General features: G+C 47.1%; 1 protein-coding gene across 10 annotated transcripts in view; it reads left to right on the top strand.

Moving 5' to 3' along the window:
- The window catches only part of ADD2 (adducin 2), a 103,661-nt gene that overhangs the window by 46,634 nt on the left and 38,728 nt on the right, over window positions 1–18,299 (top strand). For 4 of the 10 annotated variants that reach the window (XM_042932614.1, XM_042932612.1, XM_042932610.1 and 1 more), the window contains exons 2-4: window positions 9,708–9,825; window positions 15,214–15,430; window positions 17,183–17,321. In XM_042932614.1, the coding sequence (XP_042788548.1) occupies window positions 15,248–15,430; window positions 17,183–17,321 (322 nt within the window). In that variant the 5' untranslated portion in view covers window positions 9,708–9,825; window positions 15,214–15,247. Of the gene's footprint in view, window positions 1–1,621; window positions 1,730–4,526; window positions 4,604–5,910; window positions 6,024–9,707; window positions 9,826–15,213; window positions 15,431–17,182; window positions 17,322–18,299 lie in introns of those variants that run through there. The other 6 variants (XR_006200767.1, XM_042932608.1, XM_042932609.1 and 3 more) reach the window with 5 other exon arrangements.

The raw sequence follows: 18,299 nt of genomic DNA, 5'->3' as shown, positions 1-18,299 counted from the left end.
CATGAGTACCCTTTGTCCCACTTCCCAGAAACGCTGGGCACAAAGAAGGCAAAGATGGAGTGTGGGCAGCTGTCCTACCCCTACCCTATAATATATGGAGTTGGGGGACCCCCCAGCTGTTATTTATTACAACCCAAAGCCTTTTTCATTTAACACTGTATCGATGCACACAGCCTGTCCAGGCTAAATGCCTTACGGGAGTTTATTATCAAAAAGGTCTTTAGGTGGATGTTTAGTAGGCTTCATACGCTTTAGTGTATATCCTTCCTTGGGCTAGCACATTCCATTTGTTTACTAACCACATGTAAAACCTTATTTAATTTGCTTTAAATGCCCTTGTTTTGAGTGGTGAGAAGTAGGCTCTCCCATGTGTTAGCTCTCTTTATACCTTTCGTGATTTTCTGCCTTAGTCCTTTTCCACTTTTATTTTTCTCAGACTGAAAATCTCACCCCTTTCTTTTGAATTCTAGGCTTACCTGCCAGGAAGGGCCAGAAGTCCTTTATTCCCAAGACACAAGCATGTCAGATGGCTGGGCACAGCTTTTAGTACCCATAATAAATAGCCAGGTCAAGGGGGTCAGGGAATTAGCTGGAGAAATCTGTTACCAGTCCAGGCATTCTCATCACTGATGCAAGAAGCATTGTAACAGTACTGGAATCCCTAGATCACCTGCTCAGATGGAAGAGTGGAACCCACCATTTAAAGCTGCCTATCAGCCAAAAATCTACCTATGTCTTTAGTACAGAAATTCGGCAGCAAACATAATCTGCCTAATTTTATTAAGCTCAGTTTCACAAATGCATTGACATTCCCTTGAGAACATTTGATAGGGCAGTGAGCCCAGATGTATGCTTGCTGGCAAGATGGAATCCAGACTGACTGCAATTTTAAAAATTCAATTGTTACAGTGTCAATAGACCACAAGAAAAATGATTTAATAGTAGCATCTAACATTTATTGAGCCCATATTATTTACCAGGCCCTGTGCTTTCATATATTATCTCAAATAATCCTCTGAGGAGGTGCTGTTCCTCTCTCCATTGTACAGATCAAGAAACTGAGGTCTAGAGAAATTAATTAATTTGTCTAAGTACACACAGCTAGAAAGATGCAGAGGCAGGATTTGATCCGAGGCCTCAGTGCTTTTCAGAGCCTGGATTCTTACCCACAAGGCTGTAGTGTGGAGCCAACTCCCTAATGTGAGTAATGTGAGATAGCTTTGGACTTCTACTCCCCTAACCCTCTCAGGAGTTCTTAATTTCCCTTCCATTTGCTTCAAATCTGTCTATTCCCAGTATTGAGAAAATGCAGGGCAGATCTCAATGGCAGATCAGGGAGGGTTCTGAAAGAGGATATAGGAGATGGGAACTAGAATTTATTGAGCACCTACTATGTGCTAGTCCCTCTGGAGAATACTTCCAGCCAGGGTGGTTTTCATCCACTTAGCAAATCAGAAATCTAGGTAGTGGATCCATCTCCATTTTTGTCTCACATTTTAAGCTTTGCTTTGGCTTTCTCATCATAGGACAACAAATGTCATAATGTCATAATACGTTATGACATTATGCTCCTGTCTCACAGAGGGGGAAGATGCCTCCTTGGGAGAACGTGGATGTGCATGGAGCAAAACATGTTCGGCAGCCAGGCACATCAGCCTGCCTTGCAATTGTGGATATTGGGGCACTGCCTGGTGGAAGCAGGACTGACAGCCAACAAACTTAGTTGCTGGTAAATCCCCAAATCCAGGTTCATGGGCCTCTCTTGAAGCCTCATGGCCTCTTTCTCTTGTCTCCATCCCTTGGCTTCCTGACCCAGTGGGTGACCTGCCATCCACATGTGAAAAGCGGTTCCAAAGTTGGTGACCTAACTTCTAAGTTGTGTTTCCATACTTCGTCAGTTCTAAAGCACACATTTTCCCCACATGTCAGCATTTTGAAATTGGGATGTGTCCTCCAGTTAATGATGACTTATAATTATAACTGATAATGGTTTTCCTTTCCTAGTAATACTTGAAATAATAGCGTGTCAGTCAATGATGTCTTAGATTTGAAGAAATAAAATGATGCCAATGTTTATTTTTACCCCTTGCTATCAAATCAGTATCTGGGCTTGTATCTTTCTGCCTTCACTTCTGAGGCCTGAATCAAAAGTCTTCCTTATGCTGGCCTGTGTGATTGATTTCCAGAAAACATGTGGTTTCCTGATCATCTTTTGCTAGAAGCTATTTTTCCTGTACATTAGAGGACTTGAGTTCATCTTATTTGAGAATAAAGTGAACGAAAAAACAATTAGAAGTGTCTTGAGAAAAGACACTTCAGAGGAACATAAGTGATCTGGGAGGCTCAAAAGTGCTTGCTTCTTGTAATAATCTGCTATAGGAATCACAAGAAAAATGTCAGAAAATGATTTGGTTTTCTTAATGTAGTTCAAAAAGACATGGCTTCTAAGAAATAGGAGAGGATAGGCACAGGAGCGAACAGCTTAGGAGGAAAGGGGCGGAGGTGAAAATGGAGATGAAGGAAAGTATGCAACAGACAAAATGCCCCATATTCTAATTAAAACCATACCAGTTCTGCTGAATTAACACCAGTGAAGTTGGAAATCCTGACAAACTGTCAGAATGCAAGGAAAGTGTCAATAATAAAACTAATGAGGGGAAAAATGAAAAAATGTAGAGAACAGAGATTCAGTATATGGATAATTGGTGATCCTGAAAGAGACATTAGGATTCAGTTAATAGAAGACTATCTTGAGCTAAAAAAAAAAAAAAAAAGTGTGACGATGTTGTTCAGGGTAGGCTGTCTGCTGTAACAGCAACCTCAGAATCTCCAATCAGATGCTCAATGGACTGCTTTTAGCGACACTGTGGTTCCTTCCATTTGGCAGCTGCATTATCCCCCAAGGGTACCAAAATGTCTACTGGATCCTCTGCATCCAGCAGGGAGGCAAGAAAGGAGAAAGTGTAGACAAGACACTTCTCTCTCCCTCTCTCTTTTTTAATGTTTATTTATTTTTGAGAGGGAGAGACCACAGGGGAGGGGCAGAGAGAGAGACGGAGACACATAATCTGAAGCAGGCTCTGAGCTGACAACACAGAGCCTGATGCAGGGCTCGAACTCATAGACCGCAAGATCATTATCTGAGCCGAAGTCAGACGCTTAACCAACTGAGCCACCCAAGTGCCCCTGCTTTTTTTTTTTAACTTAAAAAATTTTAAATCCAAGTCAGTTAATACACAGTGCAATAATGATTTCAGGAGTAGAATCTAGTGATTCATCACTTACATATAACACCCAGTGCTCATCCCAACAAGAACCCATTTCTGCTCTTAATTGCCTGGGCTATAGGTGAGGCACATCACTTCTGCTTATATCCCATTGACTTACATCCCATATGGCCCTTGCCAGATAGATGGAAGGGGGGCTGGGAACTTGGGTGCCCAGGAAGAAGAGGAAGTAGGTTTGGTGAGCACATGGCATTGTCTCTGATGCAAGTACACATACAGATATACAGAGAAGTTGAAATAGTTCCTCCCTTAATACCTTCACAATAAAATCTAAACCATACAGAATAATAGCGAGGATCACAGAGACGACAGCAAAGCCAAACAGCATGCCTCCTAATTTTTCCATCTTGTCCTGACACTTTGTGACAGCCTGAACCTCACCTCTCAGGCTTTTGGGATGTCTCCACATGGATATTCTAGAGACCGGTAGAGTTCTCCATGTGAGCCTTTAGACCCTCTGCACTTTAACACTTCTTCACCATCCCTTCTTCCTGGGTCTACAAAGTCTTCTCACTGGGGTTGTGAAGTTTTAGTTTCTTTAGTCTGGAGAGAGGAGAGATGGTGTCAGATCCCCTTCTAGTCCTAGGTGCAAGGTGTTCTTATAATTTTCTCTTATGACCAGTTAGTGAGGAAAACCCTCCCAACACCACCACTGGAAAAAACAACAAGACAATTCTGACTTTAATGTGCTAAAAGAGCATTTATTTTCATCTCTGTGGCTGTAGAACTTTATTAGACATAGAAGGGCACATCACCCAATAGCTGTTTTCTGGATTTCCTGGCTGGAGGTGGGGATGGGGGCAAGGATAGTCCTGCCACATGATTCAATGAGTTACATTTTACTTTCCTATTGAAGAACACATGCTCTCAGATTAGGTCAAAAAAAGCAGAACCAAATGTTTTATGTTTGAACTTGACAGAGGTGAAGCTTTTCAAAATATAGCCCCATTGGTCTTAGGTATAGTCTTGCCAGAAGCCAAAGGTAGAAAAGATGACTGCTTAAAAGTATCTGTGACTGGATTCTAGGACAGCCTGAGGTGTGGAACAGTGAATCAGAGGACATGTCAGTTCAATTAGACAGTCTTTTTGATGAGCTTTTATCCACAGAGTGTGCAAGTTTGGCTGACCTTTTCACTGAAGGGACTATTTGAAGGCTGAACCCAGCCTTCCTGCTAGTTCAGCATTGTCTCTGCATCACCAGGAATTCCTGAATCCCCCTTTCTTTCCTCTTCATTGAAGGCATGAAGTCCACATGTTTTTGTGATTGGTGGCAGACATCTGACAAGTGGATTAAAGCTTAATGCTGGAGACCCAAGGTGGGGACCTCCCTGGAACTCCATGGTTCATGAGGATCCACTAGAGCACTGGCCCCCTAGTATTGCAATGATTGCTTTATGAACTGTCCCTGCCTCAACTACATTGTGGGCCTTTTGAGAGCAGGGATTGGGAATCATATCCTTTGGTGTCGCCATGCCAGAAATAGGAAACAAAATGATCCTTTAAGGGCCTGGCTTCTTCGAAGAATATGAAGCCTGGGCCTTGGGCTTTTGCTATTTGCTGTTTTCCATTCCCCACCTTCCTACCAGGCCCCCTTGCATGTGTTCATCTTCATTTGGAGGAGGGGAGGGAATCATGGCGAAGTGAAAAGAGAGACCAGGCTCTGGAACCAGATGGGTTCAAACTATCCTCTGCCCTTCAATAGCTCTGTAGCCCTGATCAGGCCACCCCATTTCCTGGAGCCTCAATTTCCTCACCTGAAATCGAGGAAGATGAGCCCTTCACTGCAGTGTCAATGAGAAGGGCCAAGCACAACTGTGCCTATTTGGCTTTAATAGCCCGAATTCTGTTGATTGAATAATGTCTTCCTTCAATATCTAACTCAGAACTTCGGTATATATATATATATATATATAATATGAGAGAGAGAGAGAGATCGTCATTTCAGAGGTGGTCTGAAAGTATGTGTTCAATGCTTGTTATTCTATCTATCTATCTATCTATCTATCTACATTTGTATTCACATTTCACTATGACTGTAGGCCTCTAGCAGGCAGGGGCCAAATCTCATTTCTTTTGGAAATCTTTCCTCTCATGCCCAATTTCAGTTCATGCTCATTCTTGGGCACCAATAGATACTGTACAAATAATTGTGCTTGTCTAGCGAGGGGCAATGGGACTGATTTCAAGCGGTGAGAAAAAATACTGGGTCCATTCATTCCACAGCAGCACAATTTCTAGATGATAGAAAAATGGAAAAAAGTGCCTACCAACCATTAGGTCTGAGGCCCTTTACTAAAAGGCTTTTAAAATTCACTGGACTTTGCTAGGAAAAGATGCATCAGGGATGCTCAGAAATGAGCACTTCTTAGACCCGTAGCAGTCAGGAGATTAAAGGGTTCTTCCAGCCAAGGGGGTTTCCAGAGATGGATAGAGAGAGACTTTACCATTTCTCTCCTTTCTCCTTCTCCTCTTCTTCTTTTAAACTATTTTTGTCCTAAATGGTCACAGCAGTTGATACCTAATGTAAAACTTGGGAAATTCAGAACCGTATGAAGAAGCTGATGATAAGCTTCACCCATAATCCCACCATGCAGAGCTGTGAGCTTTCTCTTTATCTGAACAGACCAGGCAGGGTGTGGTCCAGCCCCTTGTTCAGCAGTCTCCATTTACTTAGCAAAGTAACCACAGCAAAGCCATGACCGGCTCCTCCCTCCCTTCTGGAAGTCTCAAGGATCGGTGAGTTTGGGTTCTGACTTGGTCTAAAGCTTGGAGCAAATGGTGTGCTGTGGGGCTGGGGGTCTAGGGCTTTACAGGGCTGGGACCACCCCAGGGGAGTCCATGCCCATGGTGGTGGGGGGGGTGGGTAGCTGGAAGTGATCGCTTGCAGCATCTTTCCATTTTGGGCCCAGGGTGCTCAGACTGTCTGTTCCTGTTTGATACCTCCCGCTGAAGGGGCAGGAGACAGGCACCCACCTCTCTTAGGTGGACAGGCACCCACCTCTCTTCACATGGAGCTCAAACAGCTTCTAACAAAAGGTCAGACAACTTGGGCATCTGTTACTTTCCTTCTAGACCTTCTGTTCCTTTTAGAGCAGTTAGGAATGACCCATAGAAATGTGATTTTATACTTGAGTGATTACAAACACCTGGTGTCCGGTGGGACAGTGAGGAAAATGACTTGTGACAGAGAGCATCTTTTGTGATTTGCAGTCCCCAGCTGCTCTGCTAGGAGGATGAAACCCTAGGCAGAGTCTCTGCCAAGTAGGGGTCAAGGATGTGAGGATACAAACTGGGGATACTGAGAGGGAGCCTCAGGGCTCCCCTGAGCACAGAATCAAGGGTCCTGGGATGGGGGCAGGAGAAGGGCTGCTAGAGGGCAGAGGTGAGAGAGACAGATAAGGGGGCAGGGCTGAATTGTGGAGAGCCAAGGGGATTGTGGCTGGTGGTATGTGGTGCATATTGCTTTCTCCTCTGTCTCCCCATAATCAGTGTTATAATGTGGAATTGGATTTGTTAAAGAGTTGTGGTCAATTGCTAGAATTCTGCTTCAAAATAGGTAGGAAGAATGGCTGCCAGAGGGGGCCCAGCCATTTGGGTTGTACAACAAAAGAACATTTTGTTTTAAAGGAGGTGATCTGGGCACTAGGGAGCCTGCCATATGTGCTTCTGTTAACACTAGGCACCTTACCATGAAATAGGCTGCTTAGGGCTCTGTTTCCCCACACTGTCCATGAGCTCCCCTAGGGCCTAGAGCCTCTCTTACCTCTGGTACCCCAGGACCTGGACAGTGCTGCTTTGCTGAACTGGCCGAACTTCCAAAGTACCGTTAATTGAGTTTTGGTTCAACTAACATTCATTCAGCATCTGACTGGCACCACGTCTTGTGGCAACATGGGAAACAGAGAAATGCCAAAGACACAGGCCCTGCCTGCTGAGGAGCTCATGGTAATAGTCTGTTGCTGTCTATTGTAAGTGGAACAAAAGAGGTGAGGAAAGATGATGGGAGAGCCTAAGGGACAGGGGTGTGGCGGGGAGGCTTCCAGGAGGAAAGGACAAAGAGCTGAAGAGGAGAGTTGAAGGGAGAAGGCAAAGAGGAAAGAGTTCTCCAGGGAGAGATCAGCACGGACAAAGGCATAGAGTTGGGAACCAGCCTGGTGCCTTCTAGGTCCTGGGCACAGTCTCCGAGCACCCATGAGAGGCAGGGAGGGTGGGGGCAGGCACTGAGAGATTCATGGGGCTTTGTGTGCTGGCTAAAAGCCTGGATCTTATCATCTCTCTTCAGAGAGTTGTCAGACCGGGGTCCCTTGAGGTCCATTCAGGGTGGCAGCCCTGCCCCAATTGCTAGACCCTTCTGAGTGGCCCTGGCATCACACCTTTTTCTCATTAAGACTTGTTGATATGGTGCCTGTCCTGGCCCTGCTCAGCCTGACTGTACAATCAGAGATCTGATAGTTTTGGTACCGCAGGGGAATATTTTGCAACATTTGCCTATGATATCTTTCAGGCCTATTTTCATTTTAATCAGGGGATAATACTACAACCTATGGAATGAAACTCTGATAGTGGAATTTCAACACCAACAGAGATTAGGATGGGAATTATTATTTCCAGGGTCCACTTATCTGGGGGAAAGATGTCTGTCTTCTTACATGAATGACACAGGTCACTTCTGGGGGCAAAATATTAGTTTTCTCAGTGGATACAATTAATAGCTCAGACTCTGAAAATCCAAATCTTAGCAGGTTATGGCCACTAAGGTATACCTCATATCTCATACCCTGTGGCATGGGCTGCTGGGGATGGGGAAGAAGCTTGTGCTTTGGATAAGACAACTTACGAGCCTGCAGGATTGGTACTTATGGGACATCAATGGCCACCTGTAAAAGAATAGCAAAGGAGCACCTGGGTGGCTCAGTCAATTAAGCATTTGACTCTTGGTTTTGGATCAGGTCATGATCTCATGGTTAGTGGGTTCAAGCCCCGCATCAGGCTCTGTACTGACAGTGTGGAGCCTGCTTGGGATTCTCTATATCCCTTTCTCCCTGCCCCTCCCCCGCTCTCTCCCTCCCCCTCTCTCTCTCAAAAATAAACAAACTTAAAAAAAAAAAAAAAGAATAGCATCCAGAGTTGTCAGCAAGCCCTGCCCTAGAGCTAGACAGCCCTAGAAGGGAGGGTCCCTTCCATGTTGGTAGATGTTGGACAGAAGCAGCATCAGGTGGTGGCCATGGCCCTGTTCTGCCTAAAAATAAAACTAGTGGGAAGAGGACCCCAGCTGGCAGTTGGACATGCAGAGCATAGAGAATAGATTATGGAAGCAACTGCCAGGTCCCTAACTAGAGCCGTGAGCATCAAGACTGGGCTCAGGGGCCATCACAGTACTGAATTGCTGAGCCCAGGGTACCCCGGCCGGGCTGAGAAGGAAGCTGTGCCTCAGCGGGCATGCAGTGTCCCGGACTCCCTCAGGCACACAGTAACTACCAAGATGCAATCTCCCTGTCCCTCAGTGGTAAGTCAAGTCTTCCCAGATGCTCCGCTGTGGGCAGTACTGGGTCAGGGATGGAGCTGAGCTGGCCAGTGAGGCAGGACAGTCAGGGACTGGGCCTGGGGCCATGGTGGGAATAGGAGTTGGTGTCTGGGATGCTGCCATCTCTGGGGGAGACAAGCATCCTTGCTCTGAGCAACAAGTGAACAAGTGAACATTGCCCAAGTGAAATGGAAAACTATGTGTTTTTTGAAGACCTTGATCCCCAGGATTTTTGGAGTAGTAACTCATCCTTGTTTGTAAGACTTTCAAAACTTTCCATTCCTCCTTCAGGGGTATTTCATGACCAGTTCCCCAGGCATCAGCTGGGGGCTTCTCTTCCCCTTGAATTCTCAGTGAAATTGTCTTGAATCCACCAATTCATAGCCTGTGCACCTCCAAAACGCTTCCACTTTCCTGGGGTGTGATAGTCTTCAGGCTTCTCCTGCTTCTTTGGCTGTGCCCAAAATTCTCTCATACCCAAGTCTGTGAGTTGAGTAGCTGTTAGTGAAGTATTGGGGGGTGTGAGGAAGGGGTCATATGCCTTCCAGCCCAGCAGCCCGTGACCCCTCTGGGCTCATTCGGGAGTTCCACATTGTCCCTCCACTGTGTAGAGCAACTTCTCTCCCCTATTCCTTGAAGCCAACACTCAGCAAAGAGATTTTCCAATTCCTCTCTTTGAAAGGAGTTTTGATCCCATTTGTCAAGATAATGAAGATTTCTTTACTTCTTTTCATAGGTATAATTTGCTTTTAAACTAAAATTTCATTTCTACTTCATTTTAAAGAATTTCTTAACAGTCCTTAAAATAAATCAGCACCTAATGGTGTTACAAAAACAGGATGAGGAGTCCTGGTGGTGCAGACAAGACCCTGATATTTGTTGTTTGTGTTTTTCAGCTTCCACCCAGATGTTTGAAATCCTGTAGATGTGGTTGGAGTCCCTGAGAACGAAGCAGGGTGCACGGGCCGAGCACTGAGAAGCAGCAGCCTGGGACAAGGTTGGTCCAGCCTCCAGGTAATTTGTCAGCAGTTTTTGGTGGTGACAGGGAGTGAGGCAGGCTTTTTGGTTGAGGTCATCTCACCAGGATGAGCTTCCAGTTTCCCAAGTCATTGCCACGAACTCCCCCTGTCCTGCTGACTCGAGAGCTCCCATGAACTCTGAAGGACTTTAGTGGTCATTAGTGCAATCCCCTTGGAAGAGGCAGAAGCCCCTCTACAGAATCCTGTAGTCACGGAGCTCCAAGGAGAGAGACACCACCTGACAAAGCAGCCTGTCCCATCTTCCTGTTCCTGAGGAGCTTCTGCTGGTACAAAGTTTCCCCTTGTACCCTCAGCTAAAATCTGCCCACCTAATTCTGGCCCTGGAGTCTCTAAGGAATCAGTTTCCTCCCTCTTCCACATGGCAGCCTAACAGACATCTGGGGACAACTGGGGTGGAGGAATGCAGGATCTGGAGCCAGAGACAGTCCTGGTTGAAATCCTGACCTCACTGTTATCTGTGTGATCTCAGGCAAGTTAGTTAACCTCTCTGCAATTCACTTTCTTTATCTGTAAAACTGTGACAATAACATCTGTCCTATGGAAGCGTCCTGGGAATGAAAATGAACCATAAATAGAAGTTACCTGGTGCTGTCCTGTCACCAATTCTCTGATGCAAATGGGGTGTCCTACAATTCAGCTCAGTTCTGACACTACACTGAGTTAAAGGGCACACAGGTTAACTACCACAAGTAAAGGGCAAGGTCACCAATAAAATTGCCCACACTTGAGGCACCTTGGTGGCTCAGTTAGTTAAGCATTTGACTTCGGTTCAGGTCATGGTCTCACGGTTCTTGAGTTCAAGCCCTGCTGTCGGGCTCTCTGCTGTCAGCACAGAGCCTGCCTCAGATCCTCTGTCTCCCTCTCTCTCTGCCCCTCCTCTGCCACTGTACTTCTGACTTACTTGGGTATAAATTTGAGGGTTCCCATGCTCCCTCTTTAGTCTCTAATTCACTGTAACAACTCACAGAACTCACTATAATTGTGATTACAGTTTTACTACAAAGGATTCAACTCAGGAACAGTGAAATAGAAGCAATGCATAAGGCAGAACATGGGGAGGGTGGGGGATTGGTGCAGAGCATCCGTGCCCCCTCCTTGTAGAATCTGGGTGTCTCACCATCCCAGCATACCAATCAGGAAGCTCCTCTAAGCCTTGCTGTCCAGAGATTTTTAATAGGGGGCACCACTGGGGACGGGGGCTTTATTAGTACTAGGCATAGTTGTTTAAATCATCTGCCACTTGATTAAACTCCATCCCCTTCCCCTCCTGTCCTCCATGGTTGGGAATGGGGCTGAAGTTCCAACCCTCTAATCATGTGCTTGGTCTTTCTTGCTGGCCAGTCCCTCCCTTGAAACATCTAAGGGCCTGCCATAAGTCACCTCATTAGCATAAATTCAGGTTTGATGAGATGGACTCATTATGAATAACAAAAGACCCTCTTAATGTTTTTTGGATATTTTAGAAATCTCAAGGCTTTTTGAAGCTCTGTGCCAGGAACTGGGGACAAAGGCCAGATACATTCTTTATGATGTCACACCTGGCCCAACAAGCGCTTGCCTCTGATGGTCACCATCCTGCTTATCCTCTTTTTTTGTGATCTCCAGGTTGACATGTTCCCACTCTCTGGTCAGAGAACGACTCAATCTCATCAGTCTTTTTCTGGATGTTCTTTTTGTTAATATAGCTCAAGATTGAGTTAGTTTTTTGGACTACAACATATAATTACAGTACTTGATATGCACCTGTTTACAGTTGAATCATAAGCCTCTCATTACTTGAGTTCCTAATGCTGTAATGATTCTAGCCCCAAACGACACATAATAAGAGCAAATGCTTAAGAGCACTCGATATACACCAGGTGCTGTTTTAAGTTCTTTACATACATTAACTCATCTAGATCCTCAAAACAGCCTAAAGAGGTGGTTAAATAGTTCCAATCCCCATTTTGTATATGGGGAAACTGAGGCACAGGGAGGTTAGGTAACTTGCCCAACAAGATCACATAGCTAATAAGTGGCACAGTTAAGACTGGAACTCATCACGTTCTTATTCCAGAGTCCATGCTTAAAAAAAAAAAAAAAAAAAAAGATTTTAGTTTTAAGTAATCTCTACACCCAATGTGGGGCTCAAACTTGTAACTCCAAGATCAAGAGTCACCTACTCCAACTGAGCCAGCCAGGCACCCCTAGAGTCCCTGATTTTAACCACTAAGCCACACTGCACTTAAATTTGGTCACCTATGTAACATTTTAGAAGGAAAAGAAGGAGCACAAAAGAATGCCTCTGGTTCACAAAGTCAAAGAGTGGTTTTTTCTGCCCCCTGTTGTCATGGTGAGAGAGTCAGGGCTTCCATTTTCTAACCCAGTCCCATTGGAGCATCTCTGGAGTAACCTTCTGGGATGGGCTCTGAGAAGTGAAGGCAGGGCTGGAGGCATGGTGATATGGGCTCCTGTCCAGCAGAACCTGAACTTTTTTGTTCCTCATGCTTCAGGGAGGATAATGCTACTTCAAGCCTTCACAGACCCATTTCTGGGAATGCAGCCACTCCAAGGGGAAGGAAAGAGGGTCAGCCTCTGGTGGGACCTGGAGTCATAAGGAACGCAGGGAGCTCATCCCCATGTGCACATCCATTGTACTCATTAGGAGGCTGCTTGTTTTTAAAATAACATCAAAAACTGGGGCTACAAAAATGCCAAAGAGAATTACAAAGGGTGGGGCAGTGCCTCTGGAAAAATGTCTGCAGTGCTGTCTGCCCAGGAGAGTCTGGGTGGTGACTGCATGTCTGCACAGCTCTGATGCACTCCCATTGTCTTTGTCCTTGCAGTCCCTTTTCCTACTGCCCAAGTTGCAGGGATGAGGCTGTCTGAGAGCGTGGTGGAGGTGAAGTAGTCTTAACTCAACCTATGCTCAAGGGATTGACTTGAACCTACAAGGCAAATGTCAATAGGTCATGTGTATTCTTTGCAGATGTTTCTCTTCTGGCATCCGGCTTGAGGGAGAGGCCCCAGGGGGAAGGGGAGAATATGAGGATGCACGAGGAAGGTCTCTTGCTCCGGAAATCCAGATCCTCCATCCTTCTGCTTTTCTATACGAATCTGTCTCTCTCCATATGGTGTGCAGCTGGAAGGAGCTCCAGAGTTCATTCTGTTCACTCCCTCATTTAGAGACAGACAAGAGGAGACCCCAAGCGGGAAATTACTACTTGCCCAAGCCTATGCAGCTAGAGAATGACAGAGGGGGGTGATACTGCAGACTCTGGCTTCTAGTCCATAGCTAATCCCACCAGAAACATCCATGATGGACTCAATCACTTTCTCTACTTAAATGAAGAATCTGGCTTGAATGTTACTAAGTACAACATCAGCCACTCTAGCACTCTGCCAAATCCGTTACAAATCTTTCTTTAGAGAATGCTTTTTGTTTTTTTGGGTATTTTCGCTGCCACTTCTGGAAGATGCCTTCCCCATACTCCATCCCTTGCAGGCAAATAGCTCATCTACAGGACTGGTAGGCATGATGCTGGTTGGGGGAGATCTGATGAGGGCATTTATAAGGAAATGATTAATTAGTGAAAGAATTAAGAGGAGATGTCATGGTTTGGCAAACTTGTAAAAGCGGGTTGTGGTGGCATTTAGAGCACTCTTGCTGTCCCAGGTCAAGTGTATGGTGGCAGGTGGTGACTGGGCTTGGGGGATGGAACCTGGATAGTCATGGGAAGTGGCACCTGGAAATAGTGTTAGAAGATGAGGCTTTGTGCCATCTTTGGCTGGCATGCTAAATGGCCAACACCTGGGATGGATACCTTCCATTACATGGTACAACTATTAACATCTAGCCAGTGGTATTTCAACCCTGGCTGCCTATTGGAATCACCCAGGGAGCTTTTAAAAATCCTGATGTCCAGGTCACACCGCAGACTAATAACATGAAAATCCTTGATATCAGTATTTTTTCAAGTTCCCCAGCAGATTTCAACATGCACCCAAGTTTAAGAACCACTGCTTTAGGCCACAGGTTCAGGCAATAAGCTAAGGGACTCTGCATATGTTCCCTCCCTTAACTTTGCCATTTGCTATTCCCCAAAAGGGGAAAAGGAAGGAAGGAAGGAAGGAAGGAAGGAAGGAAGGAAGGAAGGGAGGAAGGGAAAAAATGGAACGAAGGAACGAAGGAAAAATGAAAGAAGAGGGAGAGGAAGAAAGATCACCTGAGTGTTCTGGGCTGATGGGGTGAATTCCCACTTTACCTATTACCTAATGCTTCATCCTACCTGCCCCACTCAGAAACTATAAGGTGGAGGGTAGAGGCCTGACAGAAGATGGAAGAAGTCACATACAGCTCACCGACAACAAGAATATGTTTTACTAGCTGTCAGCAAGGCTTCTTGTGTAATGAGCTGCTGGCTGTCATGAAGGTCAAGGTTTGGGCTAACAGAATGGGCCAAAGGGAAAGAAAAGATCAGGATGAGGAGGCAGGAGTGCTCTGAGGGAACAAGAGAGCATTCCACCTCCTCATGGAATGCAAATGTGAGCCCATGGAGGTAAAGTGAGGGAGGGGCAGGTTAAGGATGAAAGCCAGTGTCCTGATCCCCTGTAATGCTCTTTTGTTGGCATCTCTCTACTCGTGTTCAGAAGCTAATTCTTGCTCGGTTAAGGCCCTCTTGCTGAGAAGGGGATCACAGAACAGGGAGAAGGCTAGAGCTCTGTAAGGCTGGCCTGGGTGTTGAAGGGGCATAACCTTGATTTGAAGGCCTAGTGGTGCTGACACACAAAGGGAGACTGCTGTGGCCAAAGTCCCACAGCTGGGAGGTAGAGGCTGGAACTGTAGAGCCTGCTTCTTCAGAAGGGCTCCAATATAGTAAGAGAAGACATTCCTATATTTGCCCTCAGACCTTAGGAAAAAAAAGCGTGCTTAAAAAGGGGTCCCAGTCCAACTCTCCTAAGGCTGCCCTAGTCCTCATTCGTGGGATCAGGTCTAGATATAGTACTTTAGTAAGTACTAACTCCCAATATATAGGTTTACACTATATAGATATGCATCATAGAAATGCTCCAAAAGATGTGCAGGTCATACACTGGATTCCAAACTGTCCACTTCCACCGGGGTGTTGCTGTTTAAGCCTGGCAGGTTAGTGAGGGAAGGGTGGTGGACGCCTGAGCCTCTGCCATATTTTCGCTTGGTCCGATGATGTGTTAGCGCCCCCTATAGATAGGCAGCTGCCGGCGCACTGCAGTCCAAACCGCTGCTTGGCTTACACCCTACTGGAAATAGCCACCTCCAGCGTGTGAATACAACCGAATCCAGCCCCTCTGTTTTAGAAAACTGTACTACGACTGGGAGCACCCTCTTCTCTTCTCTTTGTAGGCTTCCAGGAGTGGATCGTAAACCCACCAGGAGAATGAGTGAAGAGACCGTCCCAGAGGCTGCCTCCCCCCCGCCCCCGCAGGGGCAGCAGTACTTCGACCGCTTTTCTGAGGACGACCCCGAATACTTGCGCCTTCGCGGTCGCGCCGCGGACCTGCGACAGGACTTCAACCTGATGGAGCAGAAGAAGCGCGTCACCATGATCCTGCAGAGCCCGGTGAGCGAGGTCCGCCCCAGGCGGGTGGGAGAGGAGAAGGAGAAGGAGGGGGGGGAGAGGGGAACTCATATTCATTTGGGTGAACCTGAAAGCTATAGAACTCCTACTGGCTCAGCGTCTTAGCAATTTTAAGCCCGTTGACGGGCCTGGCCCTGGATTTAATTCTCTCCCTAGTCACTGGTAGATGGCAAAACCTGGTTTATGTGCAGATGGTTTGGCTTGGTACTGGGAGGAGGTGGGTATGAAAGACAGGAGCCCTGCCTCAGTTTCCAGTCTTCCACCAAAGCTGTAACACTGAACTAACAGGCATATTTGTATAAACCAGAGGCCAGCAGGGGGCGCCATGTGGAAGGCTCGGGCCTCCCATTTTTGAACACCACAAATAACTCACTGTCAGGGCAAGAAGGTTGACATGTATGGGGCAGAGGTGAAGAGGGTCTGGAAGCCCCAGGAGGTGGAGAGAGTGGAGGGTACAGAGAGATATGGGCCGGGCAAGAGAGGGCAAGTCACGATCACCCTACCATGGCCCCAGACTTGAGGTCAGTTGGTACCTGCATGGCATGGACACAGAACTCATCCTTCCACAAGTGGTGCATTGAGAAGAACAAAGCATGGACCTAATGGACCACTGAGTGGGAGGCTGATTCAGGTTGGGTGGTGTGGGGGTGGGGGCAGCAGAGCATTGTGGAATGGGAGGGTGAGGGCACAAGAGCTGCGAGGTCCTCAGGAAACAGCGCATGATCCTAAGGCTTGGGAAGCTCAGGATGGAGCTGGCATCTCCAGGTGCCTGCTGGGATGGGGGTCTGCCTCAGTCCCCATGGGGTTTGGAGGGCCAGGACATGTAGTGGGCTGTGTGGGACCCTGGTTGAGAGCACACAGTGAATGCTCAGACCTCACAGAGGAGCGTTGAGGTAATGGTCCTGAGGTTTGGGTGACAGGTGTCTACGTGAGGAGCCTGGAGGAATATGGCAGGTACTAAAAGCATTGAGATGATGGAAAAACTCCAACTTGTGACTAGGAGAGATGGCAGGTGTGGTAGAAGTGGCAGAGTTAGTACCAACCCAAATTTTGGGGCCTGAATGGATAGGACTCTATTCCCAGGCAAGAAATGAGGACATGAGGAGGTCACGCTTCTTCTGTCGTATTATAGATTCACCAATGCCTGTTTCCTCCTGTGTGTTCCCTGCTGCCACCTGGTGGACAGGCATGTCTTAGTTATGGTCTGAAAAGCCAGGCTTAGAGTCATAGGACATCAGAAATGGAAGCTACAGGGAGGACAGCAAATCCTTCCATATATGAGGAAACTGAGGCCTAGAAGAGCCATAGGCATGCCTACTGGACAGGGACAATAGCACACTTTTTCATTCAGTTCTGCTTTTTAAAATGTCTCAATTACTAAAGTGAAGCCGCCTTAGTCTGATGGTGGTGGGTAGGGGAAGTCCAGGTGGGTGATGGGAAGTGTGTCTTGACTGTCACTTAGACCCAGGAAGGACCTGGAATCTGGATTACGGTTCATAGGGCAAAGGGAACACAGCAGGGGACATCTCCTTTTTGCTTCCCAAACAGCAGTTTGGGGGGGGGGGGGTCTCCTGAGGTACCTGTGGAACCCCCAGTGTTTTCTGGGGCCCGAGGATCCCATGTGTGGCCCTGGCCTAGTTGAGCCAGGGGATAGGGGCGGGAACTTGGAAGAGGGGCCCTCAGTCTCCTGCATGAGACACACTGGGGGGACCAGCGCCTTGGGGCCTGCTTCAGTCTTTCAGGGAGGAGCTGGAAGGCCTCATCCAGGAGCAGATGAAGAAGGGGAACAATTCCTCCAACATCTGGGCCCTGCGGCAGATCGCGGACTTCATGGCCAGCACCTCCCACGCAGTCTTCCCAACATCTTCCATGAGTATGTGGGGAGCTGGGGAGCTGCCAGGAGCAGAGGTGGAGGAAGTGGGGCGGGGAAGAGAGGGTTGGTTGCCAGGCTACGGAGTGAGTGGTGCAACTGGGTTCGCAGACCTGGGGGACCAGCCAAAGAGGTACCTGGCTCTGCTTCTGAGGCTGCTGGATTTAAAGACCCACAGAAGAATTCTTCCTGATGCCCAGAAATAGAATGGGGAGGATGACTTACAGGAAAACCTTTTTCTTGTTCTGCTGGGGGAGGGGACGGGATGACATGGTGTTACTGCTGTGAGAGGCAGGGCAGCCTCTTTGTGACTCTTTCAGTCCCGCTCATAAGTGGATTAGCATGAAGGGAAGAGCTTTGCAGCTCAAAGTCCCTTACATGGCCTCTACTTGAGCGACCAGGAGTGGGGAGTGAGGATTCTGCTCCCTGTTACTCTAGTTACAGGTGCAGAACCGAAGAAAAATCCTTGTGTTCTAGCAGCAGGCCCTGACTCAGGCTGCTCTTTCCTCAGTCTCCTGGAGCCACTCCCCTGCAGATGGGGTCGTGGGGATGAGAGGAGGCCATTGAAGCGAGTGTCTCAGTCTCACACTGGACAGACCAACCTGACTCCCTAGACAAGAGCCACAAACATCCAGAGCTGGGCATGAAACCATTTTCCTAGTCTCTGAAGCTTTGCCCACAACCTTTAAGAAACAAACATTAAAAAATACTTGGGGCACCTGAATGGCTCAGTTAGTTAATTGTCCAACTTCAGCTCAGGTCATGATCTTGCAGTTCATGAGTTCGAGCCCCGCATTGGGCTCTGTGCTGACAGCTCAGAGCCTGGAGCCTGCTTCGGATTCTGTGTCTCCCTCTCTCTGTGGCCCTCCCCCACTCACACTTTGTCTCTCTTTCCTTCAAAAATCAATAAACGTTAAAAAAAATTAAAAAAATACTTCCCCTCAACAACATAAATACAGGAATATGACTGAAAATTAGAAA

Source organism: Panthera leo, chromosome A3, assembly GCF_018350215.1.
Source record: "Panthera leo isolate Ple1 chromosome A3, P.leo_Ple1_pat1.1, whole genome shotgun sequence".
Taxonomy (NCBI): Eukaryota; Metazoa; Chordata; class Mammalia; order Carnivora; family Felidae; genus Panthera; species Panthera leo.
Note: the sequence above shows the minus strand (reverse complement) of the source record. Positions and strands in the feature narration are given on the sequence as shown.